We start from the raw sequence: 14,432 nt of genomic DNA, 5'->3' as shown, positions 1-14,432 counted from the left end.
TAGTAAATATTTTAAATAATAATCTCCAATACATGTTTGCGATGATTTGGGGAGTCTATCTATATACAGCTTCTGAATTCTGGTTGATTTTATGACATTGCCGCATCACTGACTACTTCAAAGAAAATCCCCAAACAGGGGAATAAAAGGAAAGAGGTGACAAAGCAGAGGTTTAAAAAGAATAAGCAGGCTTGGGGCAAGGGAGATGAATAGACGGGCATGCTTTTGTCCTTTTTGATGGTAAGATCAGCTGAAGTAGGACAATGAGAGAGAGACTCTCTCATTCAGAGGAGAAACAATGTGCAGGATGTGGGATCCTGAATACTCTATAGGACTCTGATCAAATCCCAAACAACCTTCAAAAGTGGGGAGGTAATTGGGGCAGGGAATGACATACAGGTGTTTTTGTCTAGATCTGTATATCGCTTGTGCTAACGTAAAGTGTGTTAGAAACCCTTTACAAAGCCTGTTATGTGCTTCAACTAGCACGTGTCTCTGGCGAGAGAAGCTGTAAACCAGAGTGCCCACAAGGTTCGAGTTCTGCTTAAGCTACTGGAGTGTTTTGGGGGATCACCACAAGTCACCTAGGTGCCATGGGCAACTGGATAGCGAGGTCTGACTTCTGAGGAGGAATAACAGTCAGTGTTTATGCCCAGGCAATAGTCCAGAGAAGCCAAAGAAAGAGATGGTTTGGGTAGGCTCCAGGATTAAGGGACGGTTATGAGAACATGGGTCCAGCATCATGGGACCCTGGTGAGGGTCCAGTAATGGGAGCTCTACTAGGGCTGTGAAAACATTCATAACTTATTATTTGCATGCTGTGATTTCTGGAGGCCCCAGTATGCAAATATAATTTGCACTATTTGTGCAAATTCTAGAATGGAACATTTACTATCGATAGAACTGTCATCTGACCTCCCCAGATAAGGTTATAAGCCTTCAGACGTCTGGATTTTTGTTTTTGTTTTTTTTGTTTGTTTTGAGATGGAAAGGAAATCTTGATTGTTTTTCCCAAGTCCACCCTCTTTTACAAAGTAGAGACAATTAGACATTTCCCACTAGCAAAGTCTGGAAGAAAACAACATTGAGTGACTTTTTCCCTCCTTTTCTTCTCATTGTTTTTTTGTAGATGATTGTGTTCATGCTGCTAGGTTAAATTTGGATACAGGGGATGAAATACTGGCCCCACTGAAGTCAATGACAAAACCCTCATTGACGTCAGTGGAGCCAGGATTACACTGAAGGTATAGGGAACAGGCTTATAACTCATGAACCTTACATTGATTTTGCAGTGTCACTGATCTAAGATAACTACAATTTTTGGTGTCATTATATGCACGATACTACTTCAGAGCTCTTCAGTGGCTATTGTCACTTCACTATGTTAGAAAAATAACTAAGAATAAGTATAAATCATAAGCTAACTAGCTTCCTTCACCAATATGCACCTTCAACTCTCCTCTATAAAGTGGGGAACAAGCACACTGTAGGAGTCAGTGATGTAACTTGTTGAATTAACTTCTCAAAAATTCCTTAGTGAGGCCTCGACAAATAAAATGCAGTTTCAAAACAATCTTTATTCTGTTTGAAGACCTAGTACAATTTTTAAAGCAACTTAAAAACAAGACACAGCTCCATCAAATCTATAGCTTGAACAAAATTTCAAGGAGGCACATTTTTATTATTGCCTTGTAAAGGCAATTTACAACCCATCCTACCTTCCATCTCCTCCAAGACCATTTTTTAACAAAGTAATTTTAATGTTTTAAAGACATTTAACAGAACAGAGCTTTATTTTTTAAAACAAGAATACAAAAAATAGCAGCATCTTGGGCAGCTAATGCAGTCTCATAGGGACAAGTGCAATGTAACTATCAACTCACACACCAGTCCAGTTTAGCCTTCTATGATAGTAATATTTCATATTTTTTTTTGTACAGAATGTTGCATTTTGGAATCTTGTCCCATGGGAGGCATTGTGCGTTGAGCTGCCCATTTCTAAAGTGATCCTGAAGAAAAATAATATCAGGATTCACTTTCCCAACTGAATACCATGCATAGCAAAAGCACTGTGTTATAACCGGCAGAAGTTTTCCCAACCAGAAGCATCAGAAGGATTTCCCAAGCATTATGGTTCATTGCCAATTACAAGACAAAGTCACTCCTTTTCTACAGAACAGCTGGCATTAAACAGAAGATTTGGCTTTACAGATTTTTTGATAGATAAGTGAACCATCCGGATGAGTTGTTTTTAAAAACAGAACTACACAATCTTCTCACTTTATTTGGAAACAACTTTCACCTAAAAAGTTGTGTGTGTATGTGTGTATTTTTAAACAAAGGAATGAGTGACAGCATGTGTTTGACTGAGCAAAATGACTGTGTTTGGTGAAAGATGCACCTAGATTATGATCCATTCACACACACCCGCCCCCCAAATCCAAGCTTCAGTTTAAAGAAACAATAATTTGCTTTCTCTCACTTTTCTTGTGGTCACATGTACATCTACCTTTCAGCAGCCTTGTAAAAAGTACTGCGGCAACTCAGAGACTTAAGTATTCAAAAACTTTAATCATATTAGATGGGAAAATTACCGCTGAAATGACATTAAAAGCACCATGTTTCTTCTGTTATATCAACATATCTTTGTTTCATGTTCATATGAAGTTTGAGTTTCCAGGTATATTAAAGCTGGTTTAGTTCAACCAAAGTGAGTGGATCATACAATATATGAAGGACATAAACCTCAACAATTAAAAAAGGTGTTTGGCAAAGCTGCAGTACTGTACACCTCACTTTGCAGAGTCCACACATGGACTAGGCACCACATCAAACCAACTAAAGCCCTATTTTGAGGGTTTAAATGATCCTTAAGTAGTGCATAGACCTTGTGCAGGCTAAATTTCACCTTAAGATGCCTTAATGAAAAAATCTTCTCAGCTTTGTGCTTGTTTGTCCTTGTTTGTGCAAGAGAAGACTGGGCCTGATTCTCACATATACTAGTTTTTCTCCACCGTAAGAACAGATCCTCAGGTAGTGTAAATCGGCCTAGCACCACTGAAGGCAATGGACCAACCCAATGTATCCCAGCTGAGAACTAGGCCCACTGACTTCTGTGGACATGAGAGGAAAGTCAGGTCCCAAATGTCTAATCACTACCTCCTTTCCTGAAAAGTGTTTTAAGGGACACATCAATCCAGGCTATATAAATTTTGCCTAAAGAAAATAAATGCAATACTTTCCCTCCAACATGTTTAACATTTTTAATTTTTGTTTATCCTTACAAGGATATTTTGACATACTATGAAGGTTGCTTAACTGCTGTATACTGGATGGATTTGAATTTTGAGCTCTGTTGAATGACATTTAAAGCAGAATAATTGGTGAAGTAAAGGAAAGGCATTACAAAAAACAAATTCAGATTGTCTCACTCTGAGAAGTCTGCCTGGGAAGGAGAGATGAACTGTAGGCTTGTATAACTGGAAAAAAGTTCAGAATGATTTTGAAATTTTAATTGTCCTGAGACATTAATGATGGTTGAGCTTTGCTCCCTGATATGTGAAAGATTAGGTTCTGGTAAGATAAAATACATTCCACAGAAAAGCAAAGTCAACAGGTTAAAAAAACAAAAACCAAATAAAAACAAAAACCTCACAACATCAGAAATGAAGAGGTAATGTAGAAATAAACCACAGGTGACAAACTAATTGCCTAACAGTATTTCTAAAAGGTAAAGATTTCTAAATAAGTACTTAATACTTCATTTTAAGAGATGTACATTCTTGAAAGGGGGGCAATAATCAGAGAACTCAATGGGATTTATTTCCACCATTGTGCATGCAACTAACTCCCTTTAACAATAAAGGGTGTTCCACTTGTAGTTCAAAGAAAAACAAATTAATATCTCACCTGGACTAAAAATCTTCAAGATTCCTCTCAGACATCATTGCCCTATTAATCCATAAAAAGCAAAGTAGCAGCATGAATTTATCCAATGTTGTGAGTGGATAACCATGTCAGAAACCCACAGTGAATAACCCTTTACAATTTTGGTAAGTGGGACACTGACATCCTTTGTTTCTTTAACTAATAGAAATCCTGTAACTCTTTGGTACCTGGAATTTTAAATTTGTTGTTTTAGATGACATTACCTTTCAGTAAATAAGTTTGTGAAAATAACAAAAAATCGTAATGTTAAAAAAGCAAGGTTTTCCCATCTGAATTTACTTTATCTTGTACTCTATTGTTCAGAACAAACTTGGGGGTCTTTTTCTACTAATACAAAAAACAAACATTTTAGAGAATCTTCCTTCATATGCAACAAAGAGTCGTGTGGCATCTTATAGACTAACAGACATATCCAATACGTCTGTTAGTCTAAAAGGTGCCACAGGACTCTTAGTTGCTTTTTACAGATCCAGACTAACATGGCTACCCCTCTGTTCCTTCATATGAAATGAAAGGTATCTTGACATGCTGACAAAGTCTACTATGGTAGGTCAAGATGCTGGATTTACTTTTTATGATGGATTTACTATGTGGATTGAGCTTGAAATCCAAACTGACTACTATAGTACCCAGTTTTTCATTTGTTCTTCCATAGTAACACTCAGAAGAGGATGCACATTTTTTTCTTCCAAATACAAAGACAATCGGGACAGAAGTTCAAAAGGCTTTAAGAAGCAAATATAGCGTGGTACCGTATTCTAAAGGTATCCTTGAAACAATATTGTTAGACTCAGTGATACTTTGTAATGCTCATATATTTTTATTGAATAAAGCAGCTTTGAAGCTTATCAGGCACTGCCCAACAAAATATTTAGTCAAAAAAAAAAAAAATAAAATAAAAAAAATAAAAAAACCAACCTTTTTAACTTTCTATACAAGGAAAACTGTAAAATATTCATAGTTTTAATTCTGAAGCCAACTTTTACTGGCATCCTGTACATTTCTTAAAAAAACACAACAAAACAAAAAATCCCGAACAATAAAATGAATATTAACAAAAAATAATACTCAGGAAAAACATTTTCAGGCAACAAAAAACAGAAAAAAAGCTTATCCTGTAGGTATACTTGAAAAAGAAATATAACCAAAAGAAAACTCAATATTGCATAGCACTGTCTAAGGATTCAGCTTTCAGCAAACAGAAAAGAGAAAATAGAAGCAGTTTGGTATTGATAGTTTCCATTGATGATAGTTAGTCATCCACTATGTACATTTTTATATACCATATGCCATTGAAAGTCCCATTCTCTTCAGTCTTAAATATGTTCTTAACACGGGATTTTAAACATCTAAACAAAACACTTCCTGGCACTTTGCTACTACATCATTTCCTCTGAACAACATACTGTAACCGAAGTCTTTTTAAAGTGTCCCTTATAAGTGAAAGTGCCATTCTGCTACATATCATTCATCAGGAAACGAAAATCCACAATGCTCTGTGCCCGGATCCACTGAGTACAGCAACACCAAATCTGAACCTCGCCATGACTGAGAAATTCCATTAACAGAATTACACAGACCTGTTGCCCCTTGGGTCTGCAGAATCCCACATTCTAGCTGGTAAAGCTTCAAAGAGATCGTAAACAAGCACCATGGTTAAAGGCCTCTATGTTCCTGCAGGGAGATAGGTATAGCATTTCCCTCTCTTGTTGTGTTTTTCTTTTCTCAATAAAAAAGCACTTTAGATTAGAAACATACATTCACAGCTTAATACTGTGATTTCTCCCACTGCAGTTGTCAAGAAAGCTCTAGTCCCATCTGAAGACAGACAGCTTTGATACTGCAGCTGAAATTCACAAATCAGGCTGAAAGGAACCTTCTCTCTCCAGAGGCCTCAGTGTTGTTGATTTTTTTGTTTTAAAACAGAGTATTAAGATCTTCATCGCCTCTGCTGTGCATATACTGGGTAGGCTAGTGTGACATTGAGAGAGTCATTGTGCTGCACGAGTGATGTGTGTTGGTAATGTAGCACCAGTTCTTTAAGAGAGCTGTACAAGTTATATGGCTCTGCAAATCCATACCCAGTAGGGGTTTTGTTTATGACACAGTGCTTTACTTCTCCATCCACCCTAAAGGGAAAAAAATAGAAAGGTTTTTAATTGGTCAAGAAAGCAGTTTACATTTTAAAAAGCAGGCTAGAGAATAGTGAATTGACAGTGAACATATAAATGTTGGTAAATATACAAAATGACAGTATGCTACATTGGAATAATTCCATTCATCTTAAATCTAACCAAATTCTCAGTGCGTCATGCTTTACACACTGTTTTGATAGGCAGAAGGTACAAAGAACTTAGTGGATTGACAGCCAGTAGTTCTATGCTGTCATTCTCCCCCTTCGCTCTAAGGTCCATCTGTGGGAACTTCCCAGGGCTGAACTTTGCTGGAGGGAGAGGAGCAGCAATGAGGGTAGATGATCCTATGCCTAACAGCCCAGTCCCAAGCCTGCTGAAGTCAATGGGATCAGGCCCTAACAGGATATCTGCTCATCAGCCAGGTAAACTTACTAGCAACAATTTTTTTTGACCTCATTGTCACCCCTATGCTTTACAAACAATGCAAAAAATCAGGATACATACACAACAGAGCAGGCATAGCAGCCCTGTTTGCTGCTCTCCCGAACAAGGAACGTTCCATCCCGTTTTCCCCGCAGCAGATTTTCAGCTTGGCTTCTGTTGATATTTCCCACATTCCACGTTCGCTCATCATGATGGGGCAAATCCTCATCATCTTCCACCATAGAGTATTGGCTGTACAAATATGAAAAGAATAATCATAGAAATGTAACACTCGCAGGACCTCAAGAAGTCATCAAGTCCAGCCTTCAAACGCAGACTTTACAAGGGCTTGTCCAAGATTTTTTGAACTCAGGATCTCTCACACCCAAAGCAAGAATCATATGCCTACACCAGCAAGCCACATTCAGTAGTGTTACAGTGAAGAAACTAGGTACAGGCAGCAAGACTTGAAAAACCCACTAGCAGGAAGGTGAGTACAGGGGCCCAAGCCATATAATTCTTCTGACTTTAAGTTTTCATGTAAAAATAAAAACATTATTTCTAGCACTACTGTGCAGATACCCTTGTAAATATGAAAGAAATATAAATGGAGGCAGTGTTATCTTCCTGAGTCTTCAGACAGTGCTTCAGTGCTTCTGCTGCTGCTCCTAATTTTGGCAAACAGCAGGCCCAGCAAACTGAACAGCACTCTGGGTCAATTTCATTGCTGATGGTCAGAACTCTGTGGTCAGCAGTGAAATGGTCAGGAATCATGTCAATTTCATGCTGCTGTTTGGGAAAGTTAAGTGCAACAGCAGAGACAGGCAACTGAATTATTCATTTTGGGAAAGAGACCCAAAAAATATAAAAGGTGTATGGAAAGGGCAGAATAATAGACTTCTCTCTCCTCTCTGCTGCAAATGGGGGGTTCTAAGAAAGGTACAGAATAGAATCTCTTCCCTCCCCATGCCTTCAAGCACTGAATAAATACGGCTTCTCATTCATCCCCAATTCCTTGATTCTAGTTAGCCTCAATCTGTGCTACAAACATCAGTGTCCACTGTTGGAATTCAGTTTCTTTGGAAGATTCTGGTTTCTCTCACTAATGAACACCATCTACCTTCCTTATCCTGCCACACCCCATTGTCCTTATTTGTATTTCTACCACTCTAACTCCAGCCATCTCCTAGACAGGGATCCCAGTTGTCTGTTTATGCTCATTTTCAATGTTTATTTTGGCGATATTATAACTTCAGAAAACAATCTGAATGGTGTCAGCATAAATTTAGGCAGAAATCAGATGGCTCATTAACAAGGAAAGAAACAAAATTAAAAAAAGCTATTTTTTCAATGTTTCATTTCATATTTGGATCCTATGTTCCCAAACTGTGGCCTTGTCTGCACTAGCCTTATTTTGGAGAAATCTCCAATTGGTTCTAGCGTTAAGAATAAAATCATAGAACCACAGGATTAGAAGGAACTGCAAGGGTCATCTAGTCTAACCCCCCTGCCAAGATGCAGGACTAGTTGCGTCTAAATCATCCAAGACAGATGGCTATCCAGTCTGTCCTTGAAAACCTCCAGTGATGGAGCTTCCACAATTACCCTAGGCAGCTTGTTCCATTGTCCTACTCTTCTTACAGTTAGGAAGTATTTCCTGAGATTTCATCTAAATCTGCTATGCTGTAGTTTGAGACCATTGTCTCTTGTCCTCCCCTCTGTGGCAAGAGAGCAAAATTTGTCTCTATTTTTTTTTATGGCAGCCTTTCAAGTATTTGAAGACCTCTAATATATTCCCCCCCTTAATCTCCTCTTTTCCAAACTGAACATATCCAGTTCCTTCAGCCTTTGCTCATATGGCTTGCATTCCATCCCTCTGATCATCTTTGTTGCTTGTCTCTGGATCCTTCCCAGTTTCGCCACACCCCTTCTATACAGCAGTGACCAAAATTGGACACAGTACTCCAACTGAGCCTAACCAGCACTAAGTAGAGTGGTACTATCGCCTCCAGTGATTTGTAGCACCTTATTGTCTTTGTTGAATTTCATTTTGCTCTCTATCCCTACATCCAGGTCATTAATAAAGATGTTAAAAAACACCCAGAACAGATCCCCGTGGAAACCCACTTGAGATCTCCTTTCAATCCGACACCATTCCATTCATAGTTACTTTGTTTGTGGTTGTTTAACCAATTATTTATGTGCACTTTGGTGTATGGTATGACAGAATTCTTGTCATAACAATGATGGGAGGGCCAATGGAGACTGGCTGCCTACATTTTTACCACCTTATCTTCTACCTGTGCTCCGAAAGGTTAAACAACATGGTTGTAAAAATGTCTGTGCCCTGTCTATCCAATACTTCTATGACTGCCAATCCTAGTGGAGCTGCACCAGTTCTATAGCAATAGAAGACAACTAAGAAAAGCCAAACCACTATTTTGGACAAAACTAGAGTGGAACCATAGAAAAACATACCACTGACCATGCTGTTGCTACCTTTGACCAAGAAAGGCAGTGTAGAAGTTAAGGACAGGAAGCAACACAGGGTGATAATGTTAACATGATATGTATTCCACTGACACCCCTTCTCACATTCAGGTTTTATTTTTTTTTTTTTAAAAACTATTGATTCATGAAGTTACTTTTTGCATTCTTCTGTTGGTTAGATTTAGTTTTAAAGGGAAACTAAAATCCATCACTATAGCCACTTCACATAGCCTGGAATACTCAACAGTTACATGATCAGCACTTTTCACCCATGATCTATGTGTGGTGATGATCCAGTGGCCAAAGCAAGTTAAAAACCTGTACCCAACTCATTTGCTTTAATGACAGAACAATACCTGCCTCCACTCAGAAAAGTCATAAAATGGAATATAAAGGCAGAGCAGATCCACGCTCTGGATGAGCTATTCCATTCTGTCCATTTCTGGTGATGGGTGATACTATACCACCACCAATATTTTGCACTTGTAAAGAGTCTGTCATCAGAATTTCTCAGAGAGTGTTTTATAAATATTAATTCAGCTACATAATACCCCTCTGAGGTATTTATATCATATGATCCCCATTTTACTGACAGGAGCAGCAAGGTTAGAGTTTACATTCAAGTCTCTTAAGAGGTCAGTGATGGAGTCAAGAGCCAAATCCAGAATCCTAGATTCCAATTCCTCATTATAGTCACCTGATCAGACACGTCTCTTAGGTATTTATAGAAGAACAAAGGATAAGACTGGTACCCTTGCTAATATTCTCAGTAAAACAGATTGTCAGGTCCAAACCAGTATCAGATATGCTCAGATTCTGTGGCATAGCAGTGTGTCTTCCTACAGTCATTGAACTAAACATGCTTAAACTCATTACTGTGTAGAATTATTTGATTTCAGGAATATTCAATTCCTTAAATACTTACTCGTCTGTATTTTCATTGCCCAGCCATTCATTTAACTTCTTTTGCCGAACACCTTTTTGAGTCAACCACCTGGAAAATAATTAAAAACAGGTTTATACATTTTTTTAATTGGCAAAATTTGGACATTATGGGAAAACAATTCTTCATAATTCATACATGTACTTACATCAAGTACTGGTCTCTTGTCTTTCTCAGCTGTATAAGGTCTGGTTTAATGCTGTTCATACGTTTGTCAATCTCTCTATATTCAGCTGCTTGCTTCTTTAAATCCTCTTCTAGTCTACGTCTGCTGTCCACAATTTCACTTATACGAGACTTCAACTTCTCATAGTTGTGCATTATTCTGAAAAGAAGAATTAGGTTTGTTATACTTTGTTAGATCCTGGTACATAATCCAGGTTTCCTATTTTCACTTGTTAACAGCTAAGACCAGATTTATTTTTCAAGATTCAGTTGCAAAATTTGCAAGCTGTCACCCACTGCATTTCAGATTTATTCCCTTGATGTTCCTTCTCATGTATGGACTTTGTATTTTTTTTACTTTGTCTAAATCACACACATTTTAAATAGATAAGCATTGGTACCAACCTTTGTATTTCTTTTTCATTTCCTTCCCGTTTAAACTTTTCAATATACTCTTTGCTGTATCTTTCTTGTGTCTGGCACTGCTCTTCAAATATTTTTATTGTTTCATTAAACGCTTCAATAGCCGTTCTTTTCATTTGAATTTCCTGAAAATAAAGTAATCATCATTATAGTCCCTATAAAATTGAAGGGATGATTTATTGGCCTATATCTCTGGAAAGGTTTAAGCTATCTTGTAGCAAAATGATTGTACTTTAATATCCCTGAAGTAACATGTGTATTGTTTGTGGACCCATCCAATATCTGAAAAGCAAGCCTTGTACAACTTAGAATCATAGAATATAAATTATAAATAAATTAATGGAGATATCCCATCTCCTAGAACTGGAAGGGACCTTGAAAGGTCATTGAGTCCAGCCCCCTGCCTTCACGAGCAGGACCAAGTACTGATTTTGCCCTAGATCCCTAAGTGGCCCCCTCAAGGATTGAACTCACAACCCTGGGTTTAGCAGGCCAATGCTCAAACCACTGAGCTATCCCTCTCCCCAAATATCAAGGTTGGAAGGGACCTCAGGAGGTCATCTAGTCCAACCTCCTGCTCAAAGCAGGACCAATTCCCAACTAAATCATCCCAGACAGGGCTTTGACAAGCCTGGCCTTAAAAACCTCTAAGGAAGGAGATTCCACCACCTCCCTAGGTAACCCATTCCAGTGCTTCACCACCCTCCTAGTGAAAAAGTTTTTCCTAATATCCAACCTAAACCTCCCCCACTGGAACTTGAGACCGTTACTCCTTGTTCTGTCATCTACAGGGATGCTGCTTTCCAAGAAAGGCAATGACCATACATAGAATTATCTACTACATTTGTTTTATATATTAGTTTTATTTTTGCAATGGGAGCCTTTCAACACTGCCCTCACTTCACCCTTTGTACCCCTACAGATATAGTTGGGACTCTTGAAATACTCAGCTGATCTGAGTGATTTCTTGGGGTTTCACCCACACCTCCAGTATGCTTCAAAATTACCATCTTTTAGGTATGTTTCTTGCAGATTCCAGAAGGCACAGTATTCATTCTGCAACTATAAAATAGTGCCACTCCCCTGGCATTCCCAGGCTCTGTAAATTACTAGTAAATATGAGAGAGGTGGGTTGCTATTCATTCCTGCACTGTGTCTAGTTGTCACACCCATGCTCCATACATTTTGCACATGATACTTTTCTCTCGAAAGAAATTCTAAGGTATTGTGGTAGTTTTAATTTGTGCCTTCAAGGCATGGGGATCCAGACCCTACAAATGGTCAGTATGCAGAGCTGCTGCCAAACCAGTAGGAGTTCCTCATACTGTGTGTTTGCAAGAATGGGTACCAACCTATGGTTATATTGTGCAGAGGGTAACGGCTCAAACATGAGTAAACGATTCCAACTTACTGAACTCTCACATCAAGCAACTTTTGTCTTTTAAAAGAAGAAAAGAAAAAAAGTATCTCAAAGTTAACATTAGCGATTTATATCAGTGTCCTCTTAAAACCAAACAAGAAGTCCTGCACTCTACTAGTCCTGCTTCAAAGATAACTCACCTGAGATGTTCTGGTGTAATCTTCATAGAGTCTGTCATATTCTCGACTCTTTTCTTGGAACTGAGTGTTATATTCATGTAATTTCTTTCCCACTGCTTCAATACTGTCCTCTTTCACAACTTGATCCTGGGAGGATAAGCAGAAGAAACTATATCCAGTAAAAAAACAGTTACACAGTACAAATTTTCATAATAAAATTGGTTACGAAAAAAGTGACCATTGAAAAGAAATACAATATAACTTGACATTTCTCTTACAATATGGAGAAGAGATGTACTGAATGCATATAATATGCACATTTGAAATGGAATTAAGCAAAAAAGACGATTTTGCACTGTCAGCATGATGCTGAAAATGATATATTTCATCATTAAAATTATCATATTTAACCTGGTAAGTTTATTTCTTACTGAGCTACCTACAGTATTTAAAGTTTGTATTATCTGATGTACAATATGTAAAGTTGCTTTTTTTTTTTTTAAGTCTTAGATCCAGTTTATTCTTATCTCAAATATTAATTGAAGTGAGTTTCTCCATATTGAATGGCTCTACATGCTAATAACTTTTTGGTACATAAGCAGAATAAAAAGAGAATAAAAAATGTTACCTGCTGGTACTTGGATACTGGATAAAGTAATTTTACATCCAGTTTAGGATTATACTGGGCTAGAGACTCATTCCGGTAGTGGTTTATTAGCTCAACCACAGAGTTGAAAGTTAATGGGTCGGAAAAGCCGTACTTCCCATCTCGGTGAAATATTTTGATTAATTTGTTATTTCCCCCTTTCCTGTAAATAAAGTTTGGAAAACAGTCAGCCATACTTCAGATGCTCTTGCCAAAAGAAAGTAGCATTTTTAAATGCAGCTCTGTAAAAATATATTCCAATATCAGAATCTAGCTGAGTATTTTACCTTAGTGTAAGTGTGTAGTCTCCATGCATTTTGGTAGAAGCATCTCGTACCAAAAAGGTACCATCAGCAGTGTCACGAAGCTTCTCATTTACTTCTTCCCTAAAATGAAAGCAAAAGTAACCAATGACTACCTCTTACTCATTTCCTCAATGTAATCTGTCATTTCTCCCTCTATCTTTCTTAAAACAGAAATACATCTTTGCCTTTTTCCATCAGCCTTCTCTATCTCCCTAAGAACATTACATTCATTTAATAGTTCTACTGGTGAAAAAATGGAATATAAAAATGCTGTACCCAATACCCTCCCACTGCTGGAACAGATTTATATTTATGCAAAGTTCTTCCTACTTGTTCATACAAGCCTGCACAATTGGAGCATCCAGTGACACCCTACTGTACCTATATATAGTAAGGTTAAAAATGTTGCTTATATACAACATTTTTTAGTCTGGTTTATTAACACAACAGTATTGTGCCTCAGAGTTCTGGTCTTGGATGCAAGAAGGGGGGAAAATGATGGTTCTCAGGGTTGTCCTTTCATGCTAGTGTTTCATATAGAGGTCTTAAAATAATAGAACTTACAAAGAATTATATTTTTGGACATATTGCATTCTAACTGACTGTCAGTCACTTTTTAGTCATCTTTGCAACAAAACCATCTATGGTATGTTTGTATTGGAAAATGTTCTGAAAACGGTTCTTAATACTACAATCATTCTTCTGTAGTTAAGTAGAATACAAAGAGAATATAGCAAATACATACATGCCTTTTTCTCTCTTACCTTGAGATATCTCCCCAATACCATTCAGCATCTTGTAAAGACATGTTGTTATTCATACCGTTGTTAATTACAGTATTAGGTTTTGGTGGTTTAGGAGGCAGTGCTGCAGAGGAGGGGGGAAAAAAAGTTGTTTGTAGCCTAGCTGCAAATTAAATAGTACATGCCTCAAAATTTTAATTTGTGCTATGATTTACAACAATCGTTATGTCAAAGCAAAGCTAAAATGATTGCAAAACACACTGTTTCTGTTATTGGCAATCTTTGAAAGATACCAAATAAATCAAGATATTTTACTGGCAACAAACGTAATTACACCATAAGGATGTACTATACCAAAAGATGTATGTTAGTTACTGAAGAATAAATTTCAAGCAAAACACAACCCCCAAAAAAGCATTTTTGGGCAAAATGTTTAAACTGAAGTTTGTTTTCACCTTAGTCCACCTCCTACAACAAATGTCTAGCTTGAGATCATTACAAATAATAAAACATGTCAAGCTTCATTTTTATTTTTCCTCCCATTTAATTATCCAAGAGGAATTTTGCTCCTTTCTTGTACAAGAGCTGCTGTGGGTAATAAAAACAGCAAAACCACAGCAATATTGTATGTTTTAGGGGGGGAGGAATTGAGTTTCTCTGATCCTCAGCATT

The 14,432-nt window shown here is 37.6% G+C and overlaps 1 protein-coding gene across 3 annotated transcripts in view; it reads right to left on the bottom strand.

Annotated features, from left to right (window-relative positions):
• Window positions 1-1,557: 1,557 nt before the first annotated feature.
• Window positions 1,558-14,432, bottom strand: part of PIK3R1 (phosphoinositide-3-kinase regulatory subunit 1) — a 75,319-nt gene continuing 62,444 nt past the window's right edge. For all 3 annotated transcript variants that reach the window (XM_034774808.1, XM_034774811.1, XM_034774810.1), the window contains 9 exons: window positions 13,782-13,884; window positions 13,000-13,098; window positions 12,695-12,875; window positions 12,088-12,213; window positions 10,510-10,652; window positions 10,088-10,264; window positions 9,922-9,990; window positions 6,588-6,758; window positions 1,558-6,077 (listed from right to left, as the gene is read on the bottom strand). In XM_034774808.1, the coding sequence (XP_034630699.1) occupies window positions 5,888-6,077; window positions 6,588-6,758; window positions 9,922-9,990; window positions 10,088-10,264; window positions 10,510-10,652; window positions 12,088-12,213; window positions 12,695-12,875; window positions 13,000-13,098; window positions 13,782-13,884 (1,259 nt within the window). In that variant the 3' untranslated portion in view covers window positions 1,558-5,887. The remainder of the gene's footprint in view (window positions 6,078-6,587; window positions 6,759-9,921; window positions 9,991-10,087; window positions 10,265-10,509; window positions 10,653-12,087; window positions 12,214-12,694; window positions 12,876-12,999; window positions 13,099-13,781; window positions 13,885-14,432) is intronic.

Source organism: Trachemys scripta, chromosome 6 (genome assembly GCF_013100865.1).
Source record: "Trachemys scripta elegans isolate TJP31775 chromosome 6, CAS_Tse_1.0, whole genome shotgun sequence".
In the NCBI taxonomy this organism is placed as follows: domain Eukaryota; kingdom Metazoa; phylum Chordata; order Testudines; family Emydidae; genus Trachemys; species Trachemys scripta.
Note: the sequence above shows the minus strand (reverse complement) of the source record. Positions and strands in the feature narration are given on the sequence as shown.